At 43.4% G+C, this 22,230-nt stretch overlaps 3 protein-coding genes across 5 annotated transcripts in view; 2 read left to right on the top strand and 1 right to left on the bottom strand.

Moving 5' to 3' along the window:
* The window catches only part of LOC104059240 (cystathionine beta-synthase), a 29,649-nt gene extending 27,827 nt beyond the window's left edge, over positions 1-1,822 (top strand). Inside the window, exon 17 of the mRNA XM_009560884.2 lies at positions 568-1,822. Coding sequence (XP_009559179.2) covers positions 568-665 — 98 coding nt within the window. The 3' untranslated portion in view covers positions 666-1,822. The remainder of the gene's footprint in view (positions 1-567) is intronic.
* A 2,824-nt stretch (positions 1,823-4,646) lies between these two features.
* LOC128851102 (fibulin-2-like) lies at positions 4,647-8,471 on the top strand. The gene is made up of 2 exons (XM_054057152.1): positions 4,647-4,819; positions 7,009-8,471. The coding sequence occupies exon 2, from the start codon at positions 7,013-7,015 to the stop codon at positions 7,517-7,519; it is 507 nt and encodes a 168-aa protein (XP_053913127.1). The 5' UTR covers positions 4,647-4,819; positions 7,009-7,012; the 3' UTR covers positions 7,520-8,471.
* Positions 8,472-16,214: 7,743 nt separating this feature from the next.
* PKNOX1 (PBX/knotted 1 homeobox 1) overlaps positions 16,215-22,230 on the bottom strand; it is a 45,658-nt gene continuing 39,642 nt past the window's right edge. For all 3 annotated transcript variants that reach the window (XM_054057122.1, XM_054057131.1, XM_054057140.1), the window contains one exon: positions 16,215-21,377. In XM_054057122.1, coding sequence (XP_053913097.1) covers positions 21,166-21,377 — 212 coding nt within the window. In that variant the 3' untranslated portion in view covers positions 16,215-21,165. The remainder of the gene's footprint in view (positions 21,378-22,230) is intronic.

A 22,230-nucleotide genomic window follows, 5' to 3' on the forward strand; every position in this document is an offset into this window, starting at 1 on the left:
GTTTTAATGCTGTTACAGTTACCACCTTATTTATTACTTGCTTCCCACACCTTTGGAGCTTGCATTTTATCTCGTGTTTGGGCTCTGGTGGCTAGTTTTATTTTTATTTAAGAAAACATTTTTCAAATGGTTAAAGCAATTGTTGAGATGCTGTTTTATTAATGGTGGTGTAGGACCTTATGAGAACAGAGCAGAAAGTGTCTCACTAGTGCTTGTAAAGGGCCTCATTAGTTTGGCCTGAAAAGTTTTGTGGTGACAGAAGCAGGACTGGAACCGAGGTTGGGTAAAAACAACTGGGAAATTAAGTTTCCTGCTCTGGTAAGGAGTGTGTTTAGCTGCGTCTGCAGCTAAAACCTCCCTAATGTGGTCCCAGCAACGCAACCAAGGCTGCATCAGTCATTCTTGTAGAGTCAGAGCAGAGCAGAGACAGCTGCTGCCCCTGTTAAGGTTTCCTCACAATAAATGAATAGCAGCCTCTGCACAGCTGTGGGGGTTTTTCTTCTTCCATTTTCTTTTTTTTTTTTTTTTTTAATTCCCTCACTAAACTGGCATTTTTTGTGCTTACAGTCAATGGAAATGGCAGTTCCTTCATGAAGCAGACAGTGTTTGGTGTGGTCACAGCGATGGACCTACTCGCCTTTGTCAGCAGAAATGAGAAGAAGTAGCCCAGCAGCTTGGCTGTACCCACCTCAACTCCTCTGGCAGGGCCAGCGTCTCCCCGAGAGCCTGAAACACCTGGCTACGGGTGCTTTCTTATCCACCTGATAGTTTCTCAAAATGACTAGGTGAAAATTGTAATGTAATAACCATTTGTCCACCAAATGCCACCCAGAATATCACTAAAGAGAAGATAACTAAAGAAATTCCATTTTTAATAGCTGTGTTTGGCTACATGGAGCTACCCAGGGCTGAAGAGGTAATGCGGGGGGAGGAATGGGAAGTAGATGGTTACTAATTCCCAGATTTTAACAGTTAATGAGGTTGGGTGTGTTTGCTAGCAGTAGCTACCTATGCGCCGTGGGTGTTGTAGATATCACAGGTTGTCTGGTCTCATCAGTGCTGGAGCCTGTCTCCACCATGAGAAGCTCCAGCCCTCTTGAGGACTGGGGTGAAGCCATGTCATGGCTGCATCCTCCTGCCCCTCTCCACCCCTCACAGGGAGGGTGGCAGGCACCCCTCAGAGACCTTCCTTCTCACCCCTGATTCCATTTGGAAGCCAAGGAGGCAGCTTCTTCCTCCATTCCCCAGGGGTGAGTAGAGAGGTAGAGTCCTGGAGGAGCAATGAGAGGAGCAGGTAAGACACAACATCCTGGTATGCAAAAGGTGAGGAGCTGGGCAGCATGGGCAGGAGGGACGGGAAGAGGCAGCAGAGGGTTGTGGTGGACAGGGGGGATGAGGTGATGGGCAGGTGGGGAATGATGGCTCCTGTAGTGGCCACTGGCCTTTGAGGAAGCTGGTGGCACTGGCTGTCTCATGCAGTATCCTGGGAGAGGAGGCAGTGAACCAAATCAAATAGAAAGGAGACCTGTGAGATCAAACTAAGCACTGTTGAAATCTGGTTTGGGGCAGTTGTTCTCAAAAGACTCTAAGAGCTTTGCATTCTTTCCATATGTCTTGAGAACTGCTCCAAGGGGACAATAACCAGTTCTGGTTTTGGCTTGCTGCTAAGTGGCTGTTCCATACTTTCAATCTAATCTAGTTTGTAAAAGACTTTTATTAAATAATAGAATGCTGAAGTATTTATATTTAGGAAGAATATTTCTGCTGTCTTTTGTTTCCTGAGTGACACAAGCTATATCAGATCTTCCTCGAGTTTTGCTTGAGTGATAAACATATTTGTTCAGAAAAAGTAAAAACTGATTAGCTAAACCTCATTGTATTGGATTTATTTTAGCAGCTCTGTTGCAAACTGAAGGATATTAGTCCCTGTGTGTATTCCAAACTCATGTGAAGAAGCCTTGAAGTGCCCCATAACTCCATGAAGCTCAGAAATGAGTCTGAATCTGGACCACTTGGACATGCCAGACCCTTCCTGATGCCCCTCATTGTAATATGTCCTCTTGTGCAGCTGACCTGGCTGCAAGAGGAGGAGAGGAGATTTGCCTCCACATGACAGCCAGGGGCACAGGTCTCTTTGCAGGAAGCCACCCTTCATCAGGGCTTGGGACTCTCTTCTCCAGCCCTGAGATCCCCCACCTCCTACGTGAGTAACCCAATGGACAGCTCTTGTTGCCAAGGCAGCTCATGAGTTTTAGGGTCAGGTACGAGATGACTACTTGGGTTGCTCCAGAGACGTGGACACCTTCGAGAAGGTGACCTTCTGGGCTCTGGAGACCACCCGGCCCTCCAGGCACGTAATAGAAATAAGTCCTTGCATGCTAGGCAGATCTCAGCCAGGTGGTGAGGGAAGCTTTAGGGTCCCTGGGTCACATCTGACACCTTTGCAGCAGGAATTAGAGCTCCAGGCTGCTGCTATGTGTGTGCAAACAAGAGCTTAAGACAGCTCTGCTTTAGGTCTGGAAGACTGTGGGGGACAAGCCATGCTAATGGGCTGTTATCTCAGAAACTGCATAGCTTTATGCAAAAGACGTTCCATTGCTGTGAGTTTAAACAGAAACAAATGCAATATTTTATATGTTTGAGATGAATAGTTGCTTGCATAGCAGGCTGCTGCCCAGCACCCTGTGCATGCAGCGTGTCGGGCTTCACGCTCACCTGGGTGTGCAAAATCATAGAATCATAGCATGGTTTGGGTTGGAAGGGACCCTAAAAGTCATCCAGTTCCAACCCCCTGACGTGGGCAGGGACACCTCCCACTAGATCAGGCTGCTCAAAGCCTCATTCAACCTGGCCTTGAACACGTCCAGAGATGCCAGTTCTGAAAAAAACAATCAGATGACAGTCTAACAGCATGTAATGACTGCTCAGACTTCTGTTGCCCTGAAGGTCCTTTCAGTTCCCATGGCCCCTGCGGCTCAGTCCAAACCGCAGTGTTCCCAGCAGCAGTGCTGTGGGGTGGTGGCTGCCAGTGGCAGGCAGGCTACAGAACAGGCAGCTGCACTTCAGCAGAGGTGAAGTAACTGCTGAATAGCAACCGTGACTATTTACAGTGGCTTCTGTATATTAACTATGAGTGTGGAAACTCATAAAGTTGGGTGCATATTTGAGGATTGCTCTACCTAGGCTGAATGGAGCTCCCTCAAGTTGTTCCCGGGACCTTCAGCCCCTGCACCCAGGGGCTGCCCCCAGCAGGCTCATCTGATGGTGGAGGTGCCCTGGCCAGGGATGTCAATGTTGCCTTTGTTGTAGTTTGCCACAGACTGTGTCCCTATGGAAGCAAATATGCCCTACATCACGCACCAGTGCAGAGCACTGCCCTGCTGGCACCTTGAGGTGCTGGCTTGGGTATACAAGGTGGTGAAAAGAACCGGCTGCTGTCATCCTGCCTGCTGTGCCTCTAGGATGGAAAAGGCCTCAGAAAGCAGGGGAGGAAGTTCATTTGCCTTGCTAGTAGAAACCTCTGCAGGTTCTGCAAAGACACAACTACATTGAGCGCCGGTGGCAGGAGCTGAGTGTTTGCACCCACTGCCCACGGTCTCTACTCCCTGCAACCCCAGGACTGCCCCCCAGCAGCAACAACCACTTTGAGATAGCTGGTCTTTTGAGTTTGTTTCCCTTTCCTGGTCACTGAGGTCCTATCAGTATTTTCCTGTGTGGTGAGAGGGAGCTGCCCAATGGCACTCACCATGGCTCATTGCTCTCAGGCTCCCGCCTATCTACCAGAGGATTTTCAGGCTTAAGGAGACGTGAGAGGGCAGCAGGAGGAGGGTGAGAGCTGAGTAACACCCTGTCACCCTACCCTGAGCACAGTGTCCAGCTCCAGAGCGGGAGATGGACCCTAATCCTGCAGCACCAGTCCATGCTCTTTTTCCAACACCTCCTACTCCGAGGGGCACATAGATGAGTGCATGGAATTGTGCTCCTGAAACTTTTGCTGCTCTCCTTAGTCTCATCTGCTGTAAAGGCATGCCTTCTCCTCATCCCATTGCCCTGCAAAGTGGGACCACGTTTTCAACGAGCTCATTAGTACATCAGGCTAAGATATTTTCCACTCCAGGGAGCAAATGGCCCCAGGAGAGCTGGGGCTGCCTGCACCAGTCGGGACACAGGCGTGATGCCCGCACATGAAAAACTCATACAAACCTCCTCCGCTGGGACACGTGGCCTTGGCTCTCTGGAGCCCAGTCCAGTGGAAAACAGCCACGCAGGGCAAAAAGTGCTTTAATTGGTGTTTGGCATGCGGTGTGGTGGAAGGGCTGCCCTGCCTCCAGAAGTTGCAGGGAGACAGGGATAAAATGTGTACCCCAAGAAGGTCCCTGCTCACCTCTGGCTCCTGAGAGGGAGCATCACAGCCCTGGAGCTGGCTGCACACCACCTGTGCTGCCTCTCTAGAGCTTTTAAACAATTTTTCTTCCCCCCCTGGACACCGGTGTCTGCTCCCCCAGAATCTCTGGTTCAAGTCTGCCAAGAGGGGCTTGAGGGGAGATGGCAGATCGGCAGATGGCTGGGAGGTGCTGGTTTAGTCTGCGGTCAGACAGACTAAACCAACACGACTAGCAAGATAAGCATCTTGTTGGCCCTGCCCAGCCACCTTATGTGTCACGGCGGCTTCCCCGCCTCCCCCCACCAGGGTTTCATCATGGAGCCACCACCAGCAGCACATAAATAGAAGGCTCGGGTGGGCTGGAGGACCAAAGACACCACTCAGGGTCCTGCACCGCACTCCAGCACCCGTCCCACCTGGCCGGCCACCCTGCAGGTAACCAGAGACCATGGCTGGGGCTCACGGGGCCCTGACGTGGGGTAGGAGGGGAACATCTTATCCAGCCCATAGCCTGGTTTTCCAAAACTAAGGGAGAGGTCAAATATTGTCACCAGGAAAACTATCCCAGGGTGAGCAGGAGGCTGTTCCTGCTTCAGCCACCGAATGACAAAGTTGATGTGGTTTGGGCGGAAATTGGCCCTGTGGAAGAAACCCGATTTCATTGCTAGGTGGGATCAGACATTTCAGTGGTGGATGGGACTGCTGGGACTGGGCAGAGATTCGAGTGTGCACAAACTTTGAATTAATAGTGTCTGACAGCGGTGCCCGGCTCTGTCTGAGCATGAAGCCCAGAGGAACTGGGTGGCAGAAGCTGGGAGGGAACCTTTGGCATGGGGCTGCAAAAGGGAGATCCTTGCCGAATGGCAGCCTTTCCACGGGGAGCGGGATTGCACTGTGTGCTGCTCAGCAGTCCCCTGGGTAAGATGGAAAAGTAACCAGTAGATTAAAGTATGTGAATGAAAGGAAGAGGCAGAACAGTAATTTACAGCAAGGATGAAGCAGAGTTAACAGTAACTTCAAAAAGTCAGAGTTTGCTTTAAAAACAGGAAGGCTTTACAGCTGAGAAGACCTTACAACGACCTTCCAGTACCTGAAGGGAGGCTACAAGAAAGCTGGGGAGGAACTGTTCACACAGGCTTGTAGTGATAAGATGAGGGAGAACGGGCATAAACTGGAGAGGGGCAGATTTAGACTAGACGTAAGGAGGAATTTCTTCACTACGAGAGTGGTGAGGCACTGGCACAGGTTCCCAGGGAAGCTGTGGATGCCCCATCCCTGGAGGTGTTCAAGGCCAGGTTGGATGGGGCCTTAGGCAGCCTGATCTAGTGGGATGACCCTGTCCCTGGCAGAGGGGTTGCAGCTAAATAATCTTTAAGGTCCATTCCAACCCTAACTATTCCACAATTCTATGAATATCTTGGTGTGGTCTCTCTCTTTTTCAAATCGAAGACAAACGGAGTTCATGATTTCCATTTTTTTTTCCCATACAGTTAGGCAGTTCGGAATTGGGTTTTGTTCAAGAAGTAATTGCAAGTATTTGCATGTCTGCAGAAGTAGGACATTGGGGCTATCAAATGCAGTGTGATGGCAATGATGTAATTGTAATCAAAGTTGGCCTTGGGGCAGCTGGAGAAGAGACACAGACTGGAAGGACCCAGTGTAAGAGAGAGGCAAGAGTATTTAATACAGCAGGATGTAAGTTGGCTTAAGCAGGGGAAAGGGATCTGAAAGGATGCATTTAAAGAACTGTTGTGTCTTGAAAAGCTGGCAGTCCAAACAAAGAATCCTTGACCTTAAGACAGAGAAGGGAGACAGCATGAGCTGCCTGGTGGCGCTGTGCACCCTAGGATGGATAAGTGGAGGAGGAGGAGCTGGCACAGGGAGGGGATTTCATACCTGTGAATGACTCTCTGGTTGAAAACAGACTGGTCAAAAACTGACAAAGGCAAAGAGCAGAGTCACACAGGTGTGCCTGATACCTGTAATAACAAAGTTAAGGCTTCCCAAACTGAAACAAGGTGACCTCCCTTGGCTTCCCAAGAGGGACTGAGGTGGCTGGGAAAGACAGGCAGGCAGCTGCCAGGTGGTGAGTGGCACAGCGTGAAGTGCTAGGAGCTGACACGCAGCCCGAGTCCATGGAGAAGCAGGGCCCAAATCACAGGACTGGCCATAGGATAAGCCATCCAAGTAATCAGTGCTTCTTTGAACTCTTAATATGTCCATGTCCAAATGCCTCCCAGGAACAGTCACGGAAACATAAATTATTAGCATCATTATAGCGGTGAACAAGTGCCATTTGCTGGCCAGAGGAACCGTACCAAAGCTCCGTGTGTGCAGCAATGTGGACTTTGCTAACCCAGTGCCCATGTTGCAGCTGTCTGAACATCTAGTGGGTGGAGGACATCATCACTAGGATGATCTTTCTGGCACAGGGCTTTGTTTTAGAGCAAGCCATCCTTGTCCCAGCAAGCTGTAGGTGACCAGAACTACGACTAATGGGCATGTCAGGGAGGGGGAGCTGTGTCCCACTGGCTTTAAACCTTGGAGGCAGTCCGGACCATGGGTGTTTGTTGTGTCCATGCCCAATGTCATGCCTGCGTCTGTCTCCCCCTTTTTCTCCCCAGAAACATGGCTGTTGCTGGTGCCCTTTGCTTGTTGTTCATCTGTCTCCTGCTCTCTGGTGTGGCCCCGAAACCCACATGTGACCCCAGCGCCTGCACCCCGTGCCCTGTGAGGGATGTGGAGGGGCCAACCACCACCACTGCCGGGGCCTGCTGCCCACCCTGTCCTTCAACTTGTGCCTGCCCACCCTACTTGGAGAGCGACTGCGAGATGCAAGGCTTCGCAAGTGGCCACATCCCTACTGGCCACTCCTTCTACATTGACTTTGCCCGCAAGCTATGCACCTGCCACCCCAGTGGGGACATCACCTGCGCCTCTCTGTGCCCTACCGTGCCCCCCACCTGCCGGGCTGTGGGCAGCTCTGTGGCTGATGGTTGTCCCCAGTGCATCTGCTACGATGAAGAGGAGATGGCAGTGCCTGCTGGCACCGTCACTGCCCGGGGCAGCCAGATTTGCACCTGCCCCGCTGAGGGGGGGCAGCTGCAGTGCAGTGAGAGCAAGAGCATGGAGTGAAGCTCACCCCTCTGCCAGCCAAAGGCCGGAGGACAAGGGAGTCTCTCTGGCAGGTGAAGGCTTTCTGCACCTTGGGGCGTCCTCACTGAAAACTGGTAAATGCTTCAAACTGTTCCAGAGGACTTGGCGATGCATACGGCTGTGCTGCAGAGCGCTAGAGAGATGCGCATTCTATGTGATTTATAAACCAGGGCAAAGCATGTCTAGCGGGTGAGCTTTTTTTGTTGTAAGGTTTGTTCTGCGGCAGTGGTCTATGAGAGCTTAGATTGCTGCTAGGATGTAACTGGAATGTGGTCACTTATTTATTTGTAAGATGATTGTGCTTTTGTACATGTTTATGTTTATATACTGTGTAGATAGCATAGCCTTTAGTCACCTCACCAGATAAAACCTCTTCCTAGGATCCAGGTTTCACTTCCTGTAATTCCATCAAATTCAAAGTGGTGGGATCAAAACCAGAAGATTAGCTGACATCCCCCTCTCCATGCTTTTTCTGAAGGTAAGAGGAGTAGGCGAGTCAGCACATGGCTGTGTCCTTAGGAGGAGGCAAACACCTCTCATGCTTCCACCCGTTGGAGCTAAACCACTAAGTATGTTGGCAGACGAGGGTCAATCCTTCACAGCCACCTCGATGAAGCAGTTACCCAGGGCTGACCCTGTTGTCAGTCCCTGCTGTATCCTGGTTCATGTCACCCCAAATTACATGTCGGTGACTGTGTCCTCACTCTTGCTCTGCCCTTACTGCTGCTGGACATAGCATACGGCAGAACTGCATCTTCTGAATGCTTTGACATATATAATAAATACACACATACACAAGGATGTACTTATGTACAGGGAGACTGTAATAAAAAACACAGCTTCATCAGGCTGTTAACAAGTGTTAAATGTGCTCCTTCAAGGTGTTGAATAAAATCAATATTAACAATAAACTTTTGAGAACTTTACTGACAAGCACACATATTTTTCCCTCCTCTATTAGCTGGTGTTACCTGGGCCACGCAAGCCTCTCTCCAGCCACCTTGGCTCCAGGTATACCTGGAAATATCAAACATACCGCTGGATTGCTTTCATATATCCTCTCTAATGCTCTGCCTGATGCTGGCTGACTGCAAAAAAAAACCCCAATAAGTGGATGAGATTCAGATGAAGGACTAGAAAAAAGTTGGAGGAAAAAGGCAAATTTGCTTTTCAAGACAAAACTAAAGTCCCCATCAACTAGGGCTGTCTGGGGCTGACTCTGCTCTGGGCTCTGATGAGCCTTGGTCAGAGAAGCAAGAGCTCAGCACGTCTGAAAAAAACACTACATCTCAAAGCTGGGCATGAGGAATAAGAGATTTGGGTGGCTGCACTCTCCCCCTCCACATGGCCACCTCACTAATGGCCCTCGGCTGGGACCCTGAATACAGACTTCTCCAGAGGCTCCCAAGGACACACTGGGCTGCACTGGTTTGGAGCCTTGCACCGGGCAGTTTGAGAGCACATGAAGGGGATGCGCTGGAGAGGTATTTTATGCAGAGCTGGGGCAGCCAGGGTACCTCCTCGCCTGAGTCACACAGTGGCTGCTGCGGGGATGGAAAAGGAAGGGAACAGGAGAGAACGACGCCTTTAATGGGGAAAACTTCCCTCCTCAGGCACCTAACCTGCACTCGGCAAGCTTCCTGTCCTGTCCCAGCTGCTGGTGGCCATCCACCCACTCTGCAGAGCCAATCTGCTTGACAGTTTTGCCTTCTGTGATTTGCAGAAAACTTCAAAGAACCTGAGGGCTGCTTTGGCTGAGGATGTGCACTCACTGCAAACTGAGATGTGACACAACCTCTCAAAAGCCACCACGCACTCCTGCTCGACATGGAAAACCACAGAAGGCAACAAGTCTCGTCATCTTCAGGCAGTCAGCAATTTCTGCAGCACTTGCTTTGCATTTTGGAGCTGAGAAAGTTGCCGTTTGTTATAAGCAACAAGGTTAGGAAACACCACCTCTTACTTTCCCCTGGTTTCCTAAAGTAGGTGTTAGAGAAGGTAGACGGCAACTCTGGATGTAAACTAACATTGAGCCTGCAATGGTGAACATTCAGCTCTTTCACCACAGATTTTTCTGCAGCTGAGACACATGGAGGGAGTCAGAAATCGCCCCCCCTGAGCAGTGAGGGTGCCCATGCCTCCCTGTGCTCCAGGTCCAGCTGGCTGCCAGAGCTCCCCAGCTCTAGCCCAAGCTGAGCTGTGTGAGTTCCCAGTCTCATGCATGTTTCCAGAGGATATGTTTCTGTCACAGGGAAAGGGTTTTTACCCAACATCCCTTCCCCCTCCGCTCTTCCTCTTCTTGTTGAAAAAAATGTAAGTTTATAATAGGGTTAAAGTTCACTGTCACTGTGAATGAAAGAGGGGAAAAAGCAACCCCTTGGCCTCCCACCTCACACCAAATCTGGCATCTAAGCATCATCCCATGCTGCTGTGGAAGCCAGCAGCACAAGAAATTTCTCCCCTTTACAGGTTTTAACTACATGCTCTCCAAGTATTTCCAAATAGCTGAATGAATTCACATCCTATACATGTTTGCAAGGTGCATTCTAGTCCCTGGGGTTAGCTCCCTTTGTGTTCGCCAAGGATTTCAGGAAATCAGGATGGATTTGCAAGCACAGTGATTGGTTTTGCAAGTGTGGTGATTGTTCAGAGGGAGTCACGAGTGGTTTGGGCAGACTCCTGGTCGCCTAGGGAAGGTGGTGGTCAGCTGGGGCTTGTTTATTCTTTGTCACCCATCTTATCTGTTGCACTGCTTCCTCATCTCGCATGACTGATAACCTTTAAACAGGAGAGAATGACCAAAAAGATGGCAATCCCTGAATAATATTGTGTTTGTGTGAATTCTCTTTACCCAGGGTCAGCATGGGAACAATGAGAAGCTGTTCCTCAAACATCTGTGCAACAAGTCCCCACAGGCTCCTTTGCAAGCTCTTGTTTGGAGGTGATGAACAGTTTCTTCACTCTGCCACTATCTCTTGATTTGAGGACAGCGTGCATCTCTAGCTTCTGCCAGGAAGTCTCACAGCATCTCTGCCTACATTTCATGCCGCTGAAATAAGTAGCCACGTGCTGTTACTTTTCCCATGAACAGCTGCACCAGCACAAGGAGAAAAGAAAAAAACCTGTTCAAAGACAACACACCATTCAGTTGCCAGAATTTATTCACTTAAGTTTCATGTCTTGGTTTGTAGCATGCTTTATTTGAATGGATGTTTTCCTGGATTCGCCAACATTAATCACCCATGTGCTTGTCTACATTTTGGACACAGTATTGCTGCTATTGTTATTTATATTTTTCCAGCTCAGATTTTCCCCATTGTCTGGACACTGTCATAGTTTTATGGCTACCCATTTCCATGGTTATTAGAATTTTGCATCACAGCTCTGCACGTGTTTGCAGGTAAGGAGCTGTACATACTTCTTAAGTGCAAAGCAGTGTATTAACACTCTTGTGCATCCTTAAACTAGCTCTGCAAATTGAGTCAAAAGCTGGAATTTATAACTCCTATAAAAAGAAATCATTTTACACACATAGCGCAATCAAATTGGGGCAGGGGGTTGTTTGTATTCTTCAGTGTCCCATAACTTTGTAAAGATTATTACTTAGTTATTTGTGGAGCTGACAGGGCCCTTCTTTACTGCATTAATGATTCAATCATTGATTTAAACAGAACCACTGCTTTGGGCATCAGTCCTTTTAACACGCCCTCCCAGTTCCTGCCTCTGAGGCTGTAAAACATCAGGGTAAAATATCCATGAATGAAAGCCCGTTAGGAGGTGTCCTTACGACACCACTATAGCCAGTGCCAAGAAGTTAGTCCTTCTGTCTTTCCCAACACCCTGCCACAAGTTAATTCTTTCTGGGTGGTTACCAAGCAGTTTGAATACCCTTGCTGCTCCAAGTCCCCAGCCTGCATCCGTACAGGCCAGCTTTAGGGGGATGGCAGACTGTCATTTTGTCCAAGTATTACTAGAAAGAAATTACGAGAAATCAGGTATGAAATTATCAGAAATCCTGACCCCGGGGCAGGTTCTGCACTTGTGATTTCTGATCAGGATGAGAACAATGTGACAGAAGTTTCCTAGAGGATCTCCTAATTTAACTAAATCATACCCACTCGGTGTTGGTAATGGACTGGCAACATCACCCTAGAAATACTTTTTCCTTAAAATTTGGGGGCAGGGAGAGAGGTAAAACTTGACACTAGCTTTGGAATGTGCTCCTTAGATTAAATTTTAAGCATACACAGTTGCCTTGACATGCCTGCTGGTATGGCAACAATGCAACACACCAAACAGCAAATGGCACAAGGATGAGAACAAAACTTGCACACACAAATGCGATGGGGTCAACGTAAAAAGAAATACATTATGAAGTAAAAGTTGACTTATACCAGGATACTGAGTTGAAGCAGATTTTTTTAAATGAGACTTCTTCCCCTATGCCTTTAGTTCAATATCACAGTGAAAAATAATGGAGATATTTTAGAAGAAACTGTTTGGTAATGAGAACTGCCAATTGTTAGATGTTCTCTGCATTAAAAATAACAGCCTTTGCTTCTTCCATGTGGGTGGGCAGGGAGGCCCAAAAATGTAGATCTGGCATTTAAAACAGATGCCCTCTGGGAAGAGCAGAGGAGCTGACACTGGATTATCGTGGTCAGAATTGCAGAACAGCAAGCAGGGTGCTTGCAGCAGAAGGACAAACTGGTCAGGAGTTTCAGGGCAAACTGCAGAATATGCACGCTTGATGCAGTATGTATTTTGCTTCTGAGATTTAAAACAGAAACAGATTTTTGTGACAATTATTAATTGTAATTTCCTTAAATTAAGGATTTTCACGTTACCCTAAGACATGCATATTTTGTGATGCAGAGTATTAAAATATGTATATTTCTATGCCTAAGACCTTGTACAGGGGCAAACAGACATTATGAAAGAGCATGTACATAACAAAAATGACACACGTTCATTTGGGAAAATAACATATTAATTGTTTTAGGCCTAAAGTGACTTAGCTTTAGAGTTGTGCATCTACACTAAGGACAGCTCATTTTTCATTCTAATACTGCATTCATTGCAGCATCCACAATTCAGTTCTGTAAAGCTGTTGGGCTTTTACCAGCAAAGCTGGCTTTGAATCTTGGAGTGATTTGAATCTTGGAGTCATTATTCAATACTATCCACAGTTCAAAAGCTCAGGGGAGACAGAAAAAAAGTCCAGGGTATGTAATCAAGGACTAATTGTTGCCAGCTTTCAAAGTCAGGGGGAGGGAGGACAACGGGAATACATAAACAGTTGTCTGAAAGCAGAACTGAGGATCTTAGAGGAAAAATACTATTGCTGTAGCTGCTTAAAGTATCACTGCATTTACAAGAAGTCAGGACTGTTGCTTCCGCCAGCATCTGAAAAGCTGGAAAGGCAGCACAGGTATTATCTACCAAATGCCAAGCCAGTCCCTCAGAATCTCTGGAGTTTTGCAATTCTGAGCTTCATTTGATGATGTTTCTTCAAATTGCCAAGAGCTTTCAGGTCTCAATGCAGCTACAGTTCTGAGTTAAGAAAGTTAATCAGAATCAGCTGTGCAAAAGTCTTTGTGTGTATCCAAAAGAAAAAAAAAAAATTACTGCCTTGTTCCAATATAAAAATACAGTGAAACAACAGTTAGAGAACTATTGTCTCTCTCCTTCCTAGCCTTAATTTGGATCTCAGCCAAGGAACCATTTATACTCAAAGTATCTTTGAAAGATCAGTACCTGCACAATAATTGATTTTGCGTATGTCATCACACATACAATCACACCCTTTGTCTTTTCAGTGTGCGAGTCTCTGCCTAAAGTAAGCAGTCTAAATTCTAAAGACCAAAATAAGGCTAAAAAATGAGCTATGCAGAAATGCACAGCAAACATAATTTGATGAACATTAAGAGTTTAAAAAGAGCCTTAGAAATTTGTAGCTCATAATGAAATATTGAGGGGAAGAAACAGCAAAAATTTGGCCATAAGTCAATCAATTTTTTAAGTTTTTTTAAGTATGATCTGCATATTTTTCACAGCTATTAAAAAACTAAGTTTAAAAATGCTTGGATCTTAAAATGCATCTAAAAATTTTATTATCACATGCATATTTAGTATATGGATCAGTTTGTGTTTAGACTTAACAAAAAGTATGCTAGGAATAATGGTCAGGAGTCGGTTCAAGAGCCTCATCTTCTGAGTTGTGATAGTAGTGCCACCAAGTCCAAAGACAGAGAAACTAAATATCCATTTCCCCCAATTACTTCATAAGCTATAGATCATATCTTTTTCTGCATGAGAAAGACAAACCAAATCTGACCTACAAAGGTCACTTTGTTTTCAGATTTTAGTAAGGTATGAGGGTTGGTAATTTTGTTTTTTTCTTTCAATACACCATCAGCTTAATCCTGCATACCTTGCACACTCTGAACTCAAATGAATTTAAATATCAATGATCCTTATGGGTCCCTTCCAACTCAGGACATTCTATGATTCCATGTGGATTTTGAATAAAGAATGCAGTACATGGTATGCCTCCCGGTCTTATCTATTACTTTTTGAGAATCCTCGTTTTACACTGTGCATGGAGTTAATTTCACCTTGTTTTAGCATGGAGGATATTGCTCTGGTTTTCTACAAAGAGGAGTATTTAGAAACAACCCTAAAATACATACTGAAGGATTACTGTTTCGTAAACGGATGCTCCACAAAGGAGACAGGCTCATCAGTTAGTTTTTCTAATCCCTATAATGCCTTCTCGAAGAAGTGGATTCATTTTTCAGGGGCTTTTGAAGCCAACAGACTGGGAATACACTATACCGGACACAATTTGGGTGAATAATCTGCTTTACAGGGTTTTTTTGGTTAGCTGGTTTTTTTTATTCTCTTCAGATTAAGGAAAAAAAATTGTTCTCTGGCAGCAGGGGAGTTAAAACTATTTCCAATGATATCACCAGGGGTGATAAAGAAATGATGAAATTCTCCTGTGCCTAGAACACATACTACTCAGTTAATCACAGATTAACCCTTTAAAAACAAAATATGATTCAAAATCCTCAGTGACATGGTTCTGGATTAATTAAAAAGTTGTAAAAATTGGGCAGGACATCATGAAGCTGTACCAGCTCTAGCCAGCAGTCACATCCCACCCCTTCAGCCAGCTCTACCAGGCTTAGGGCTACGCTGTTTGGGGATCACACTTGGATGTCACCATGCCAGATGCTGGGGAAGCAAGAGCAAGAATAAGTACTGCCTCAAGACTAAGCAGAAGCACACCTTCGCTTCAGAGTACCCATGTCTGTCTTCATCTTTACTGAGTTAAGACTCATACACATGGGATGAAATGAGTTTGAATTTCTTGATACAGAAGAAGCACCATCTTGTAACAAAAGGGCTAGTAGAACACGGTAACTTTAGAAACGCATTACAGTAACTGGCTAAGCAAGTTAACAGATGGAACTTGCACAAGGGAATTCTTTTCAAAGAAGTTACTACCGTTTATGCTTGGAATCATTACTGAAAGATTGATGTCCATGCCATTTTAATTAACAATATTGGAACAACAACAAAAAAAACCCGAAGTCACACACATTATGGACTACTTATATGCTAATTTCTTCTTCCATTGAAACTACTCCTGCATTACAAAAGCATAATAAAAATCCCAATACTGGTAAGAACTAGTAAACATTTTTTCTTCATTTGCATAAACAAGAAAACTCAAACAAATAAAAAGGCTGAGGATTATCCCTGGTCAAGAACTGGTTAACTAGTTTGAAACTGCACTCAAGATTTCTTGAAAACATATTTGTCTTTCAGCCAAACAATACTGTTGAAGTAATACAAATGTTTTGCTTTAAAAATGTGCTTCTTCAGTTCACACACAGCAGCAGTGTAAAAATAAATCATCCATGAAGCATATTCTCATTTTAATTGTATCCCTTGATAGATCAGTTGCTTAAAAATCCCTTAATAACCAAGGGAAAAAAAATTCCAGGATTCACATTTTAAAGATCATCAATTGTTTAGACTAAATATTGCTAACCCATAAACCCATAGAAAGACATAGGGGCGACTTCTTTCATGGCCTGAAAATACTGGATTCTATTAACAAGAAGTCAGTACCTCTACAGTAGTCTACAAGGTTGGTAAGGCATTTCGCTGCTTTCTTGCACTTTTCTCTGGCAAAACCAGCTGTGAGCACTCAGCAGGTCCTAAAGAACTCAAGTGACAGAAAAGGAACAGATTTTCTTTTTCCAGGTGACAAGAATAAACAAATAACATGATTTAGGCAATCACTTAAAAAGCAGATTAGTGCCAACTCCACTACACTTCATGATGTATCATCAAGTTACTTCAGGACTTAAAAATTAAACAACTCAAAACCCAGCTGCAGGAACTGGGGTTGTTTAGTCTGGGGAAAAGGAAGCTGAAGGAAGACCTTATCGCTGTCTACAACTACCTGAAAGAAGGTTGTAACAAGGTGGGTGTTGGTATCTTCTCTTAAGCAATAGACAATAGGACAAGAGAAAATGGCCTCAAGTTGCACCACAGAAGGTTCAGATTGGACATCAGGAAAAACTTCTTCACCAAAAACGTCCTCAAGCACTAGAAGAGGCTGCCCAAGGAGGTGGTTGAGTCCCCATCCCTGGAGGTGTTTAAAAGATGAGTAGATGAAGTGCTCAGGGATATGATTTAGTAGCAGACAGGTACGGTTGCACTTGATGATATCAAAGGTCTTTTCCAACCATGCGATTCTACAATTCTATCTGAAGGAGCTTAGCAAGCCAAGGGCCAGAGGGAGGGGAGTGGGAGGGAAGGAATCCACATCGGGTTTTGAGTCTGGCAAAACCAACCTGCTTTACTATTCAGCTACACTGAACAGTAAGGAGCAAAGTGTATTCAGCACAAGGCTGATGATTTGATCATCTGCACACTACAATTAAACGTGCATTTTCACAGATGTGCTCCGTTTTTAGAAGGTGGTGAGAGTTTAAATATATTAGGAAACCAAAACATTCCACTTAATTGTTTAACATGCAAGATTTTCATGAAGGAATGAAGGCTAGTTACATTGCCAACAGGATTTCAAAACTACGTTTTGCCTATTCAGCTCTAAAAACTAAGCTGAATATAAGGCTGTTAGGTTTAAAAGACTAATCAAAGTAACAGAAGTCAGAAAGACAATAACAATAACAGCACCTAAAAACTGGTAATTCACACAGTTTTGACATTTATGTCTTGCATAGAACAAATACTTATTCTTTTTTTTTTCTCCCAAGACGACTCAGCTTCAGAAAATAAATTTTAAATCAACTTCAATTACAATTAAATGAATGTGTTCCAATTCTTCAAAACACAAGGATGTTTTGGGGTTTTGTTTGTCTGTTTGAAGTGCCACAAGTCTAATGGTTTCATGGAACTATCATCCCTTGGAAAGACTTTGTTTCATCCTTTGGACTGTCACATTCATAAAGTCAGGAAGCTGAACTGCCTTCTAATTCTTTTTCCACATGATTAGAGAAACAAACAGATAAATTATTCATGCATTAAGTCTTTGTGGCCCTACTCCACTAGAATATCCATAAACCTGAAGCTACTCTTAAAGCACAAGAACTGGGAACTCTCAATTCCTCAGCACAGGTCTGCCTTATGGCCATATTTTGAACATGAAAATGATGTCACACCAAGTCAACACAAATTTCTGTCCTTCTAACTCCTTTGTCCATACTCTGGTTTCCACTGGAAGGAAACCTAGTTATGCAAGCAAGATAAAGTTGCAGGGCTCTCCAAAAAGTTCCTAGTAGTGATCAGGGACCGGAATAAGAAAACAACTCTCTTGGAGGTAAATGCAGCCCGACACGTAGCTTTACAGAGTTTCAATGGAGGTCAGCAGGACTTCACTTTGACCCAATATCCAGATCTAGGAAACTCTGCAGAGCCAGAGCCAGGGTTGTTGATTCTAAATGTCTTCCAACATGAGCATTTCTTTGAAACAGAAATGTAAAAACATATCCTGATCAATTTGGAACTGATTCACTAAAAGACAATGTTTCTAAAGTTAAAAGAATAACAGGAAATTGCCTTGCCCATTACAGAAATCTCAGAAAAATTAGACAAGGAACCCTGTTTTGGGTTAATGATCTAGATTACATTGAAAAAAACCTTTAAAGTTTCAATAATCATAATTGCAGAATTACATTGATTTTTAAAAACAAATGAAGTCTATTGCATATGAATAGGTCTTTAATTCAGGGCAGGGAGGAATTACACATAGGTTTAAAATTATGTCCCCTGATAAAGACTTTTGAGCTAATGTAAACATGTACCTTTCCTGAATAGTGATGCTTTGCTTAAATCAGCAATATTTCTTAACACAGCAAAAAATGAAGGACACTACATATTTTTTTTAAACACGTGAAAAGAACAAGCACTTCTGTACAGTTCATACCCACTACAGAATTTTCACTGAATTAAAAGACAAGGTTTGAGTTCCATTTGTTAAGCAATAACCTTTAATAACATCTGAAAAGCCTTTTCAGCTGTAGGAATTCATATCTTTATGTTTTTATGTTTCTAATTTGACAGTAAAACTACTCCATACTGCCCCTCTCACAGTAAATTCTGCCAACTTCACTTCCCAGGTATTGATCAACTACCTGAAGACAAGGCCGCAAATGCTTCAGAAGAATGAAGCTTCGGCTGCACGTCAAGTGGGAGGAATAATAAAATCTAACCAGATAATGGTTTCTTTCTGAAAAATTAAAACTTTCAGAAGCTTGCAAACCCTGATGCCTGGCTGTTTTGAAATGAGTTCCACGTGGCACATAAACAACATATTCCTCAAGTCTCTTTCAGCCAGCTGTATAGATAATAAATTGTTTTAAGATTTCAGTTCTCCTAGTTTTGAAGTGTGGGCAAATGCCCATTGCCACATTATCCCCAAACCACAGAAGTTTTTCCCCTTTTGGTTTACCCTTTCCTTCACTGATGGCTACTTGCTACCCCAGCAGATTTAATGGCAGAGCTGTTTCCTAGACTACCTCAAAGCAGGCCAGGGAATGCTCTGGTATTACATCTAAGGAAGCAACAACTGCTCAGAGAGGGAAATGAGACAGGGAGGGAAATGCTCAGGGTGAGAAATGGTCTGTCCCTCCAGCATAGGCTGATTTGGAAAAGCACGTCTTTGTCCATAGGCCTGTATACACGAAGAAGTAGACTATTAATCTGTCTACAAGTAGAAAGATCAATGCACTATCAAATATGAAAAAGGGTAGCTGAATAAAATCACCCCAAAAAACAACAAATATAACCTACTATATAATGGAAACTGTGGGGGTGATGAAGCACTTCTGGAGTCACATTAAAAAAAACAAATAAAAAGAAGTAAAAAAGAATCTGTCTCTTGGTTCTAGTCATCTCAGGTATCCTTTGTCAGAGCAGTAGGTTGTATGTTTCCAAAGGAGCATGATTTGTAGATGGTCTCTGTCTTTTTAAATGTTGTGGGGTCAAACCAGATTTGACAGTAGCCTCTGAGATACTTACACCATGTCAAAATCTTCTTGATTAAATCTTTCACTATTCATTTACCGTGCTCTTTAAAAAACATGGCACAATAGTGGTGAAGCAGAGAGTTTAGAAGAAAGCAAATTCTTTAAAAATTATGAATCCAGCTGGAGTAGATCATTACAGCATTTGAACAAAGCTGCAAGTTTCTCAGCCAGGAATAAGCGAAAGCCACAGAGGAAAATTCACTCATGTTGAGTAAAACCCAACACCAGTTTTTCAAAACAGCTACTAGTAGTTGAAAACTAGTATTATTCTCCATGTATGTAGGCCGAAGCTATTGACATTTCCTTCTGAAGTCTTTCTTCATACCAACTTATACTTGCCATGGAAGACAATCTTTAAAGATCAGCTTCCAATCATTTAAGCATGTCAAAAAGTACATGCGTTAATCCTACTACATGTGCGGGACGTAAGCACATGCCTGAGTGTTTTGTGAAGCAAAAGTTAAGTTTTCAATTAAATATTTGCATCTGTCAAAGGGCTTTGTTCAAAGACAATGTTTAAACATTCTAAAAGCTAACACGTTCTTCCCTGTCACGCTAGAAACACAACTAGATTTGGTCTAAATGAGAAGGAAATTCTGGCTTTCATCTAACTCAATATTGTGATAAGTGGACAGGGGGAAGAGAGAATGTTGTTCATACCAACAAGACTCTTGGAGTCTGTTATTTGTCCTTAACAGTGGGAAATACAAAGTTCCAAAAGTAAGTGTTCATGGATAGACAGACACAGACTCCATATTTTGAGAAAGACAGAAGGGAACCGTTAACACAAAAAAGTGTTTACATTACTAGCTCTTAGTTTTTGAAGGACACACAAGGATTTTTCTACTCTAATAAAGCCTGCTGTATAACCTGGTAGGAACTTTCAGATTTGAAGAAATTTTATATAAATCCAGAAGTTATATTTCTTCTTGCATTAGGGGAAAATATTTCCAATGCAATAAAATATCGATAGCAGAATTCATGACTGTATAGTAGGCAAATTTTCGTTTTTCAGATTCAGTTGTATAAACTATAAACTTTTAAATTTCTCTAATAACTGGAAAAGCTGTGGGTATTTGAATTTACTTACCTGAATACTCATTTAGCAAATATCTTCAGATACAAGTCTAGATAGAGAGTTAACGTAATCTGAATATTAGTTTACACATAATATAAATCAATGTTTGACAATATCAAAAATCCCATCAAACAGTGGGCCCTTCTTATGCTATTATCAAATATAGTATATCACTGTGTGATAGCTGAGAATCGTAGAACGCTAGCGTAGGCTCGTTTATTAAATTGGGTCAGTTTTCAGACTTTCCAAATAGGAATACTAAACATTTATTTTTCCCCTCTGGAAATTCTTTTTTTTTTTTTCTCCTCCTGCTTAATACAGCCATCATCCCAATTCCTAGTGAATTTATAAAAATATTTTTTTTATCCAATAACCCCAGTAAGGTAAAAATAGGAGTTTTTATAGCAAATGATAAACAGGCTCACGGACTATGAGAGAAACTAAACTTATTTAAATTGCCATACATTCGCTACTGAATCACACATCAACATTTTCTTTTTATGTGTGTTGCTGTCCACCTCAGACTAGCAGTTTTTAAGGTGCAGAAGCATCTTTCAAATATATGCATCTAACTTAATGATCAAGTTGCACACACTAGTGTAACATGCTTTAAATTTACATCGCCTGCCCATCAAGAGATGTGTTAAATAACAGCACTAGTTGAAACTGCGTAATTCTTTAGAAATTGCAGCACTTCAAATTCATAGAACAAAGGGGTGCTTATGTGGTTCTTTATATTACTCGATATAATTTTCTGAAATAAGAAAAGAAATGAAAAAACACATTTGAAAGAAGTTGCTGCACCTGCAAAAACACTCTTTAAGCTTACTATGAAATACAAAAAAGTGCACCCTTCTATATCTACATATAAAACATATTAGAAACAAAACTTGTGTAAAATGTTTGCTGTGCAAACTATAAAAACAGTCAGTCAGTCCATTCTTTTTCCTAAACGTTTTGTCACACTCTCTTGCTTCCTACTGCAGAGAATCACTGTTATCCAAGACCAGCCCACTGATATTTGTTGTTGAGAGATCTCCTCCGTCATCTTCACCGCTGTCTACAGACTCATCCTCACTTTGCCCTGCCATCATAACTTGCTGAACAGCCAAAGTAGCACCATCGGATGACAAAGACTGGAGACTGTCTACATTCATGTTGACTGGAGCTGTAATTGTTACAACAGCACCTGGAGAAGCACAATCATAGTACTTTAGCATCTTTCTTGGTTTCCAATTTTAAGTAACAGATATTCATACATACAACAGGAAGAAAATCTACAGAAGTGAATTAAGACAAAAGCTACACAGGTTGTCAAATCCTCAAATATCAGGAAATGCCAGAATTAAGTTGGCCAGGAATCTCAAACTGCGCTGTGTTATGAACACGCTTTACAGCAATTCTCCAATCAAGTCACCACAAGGCCATTTCTGCAAAGTATTCCAGCTTAATTCATTGCAGAAAAATGAGAGTGTTCATGGAGATTCAAGGTAACTTAAATGGATAAAGCTATTGTTAGATCCAGCAGAGGCTGAGGGAAGAGCTGTACAAACTGTAAAGGAATAAAGTAGCAGGCAGCAGGACAGAAAGGATGATTCTGAGCTAAAGCAGTTATTTATCTTTCTTAAAGTGAGTGATCCGATGCCAAGGAAGTTACTTCAATTAAAGTCTTTGGAGTCTCTATTATATTTGTCTGTTTCTCAATGTTCAACTTGAAACATTAGGCATACATGGAATTGTAGAAGCTCAGACCCTCTAGTAATAGTGAAAGGAATGCAAAGAGGATGGGGAGTCATGAAACTGAAATTGCAGTCCAATACTGTTAATCAAATAGAATGCTACTGACATGCATACACATATTAAGAGAACTTAGTTGCACATCTAACCTTTGTTCTGTTGTTTTATAACTATTGAAACAAAAGAAACAGTCTCTCAACATCAATTTCAATAGAGTATCGCCCTCTCGAAAACACAGATAGTTTATTTTAAGAGGGAAAAATTGACACCCTTCTGTTCTATTTTTCCAAATTAGAAACACATAT

Source organism: Cuculus canorus, chromosome 1 (assembly GCF_017976375.1).
Source record: "Cuculus canorus isolate bCucCan1 chromosome 1, bCucCan1.pri, whole genome shotgun sequence".
NCBI lineage: Eukaryota > Metazoa > Chordata > Aves > Cuculiformes > Cuculidae > Cuculus > Cuculus canorus.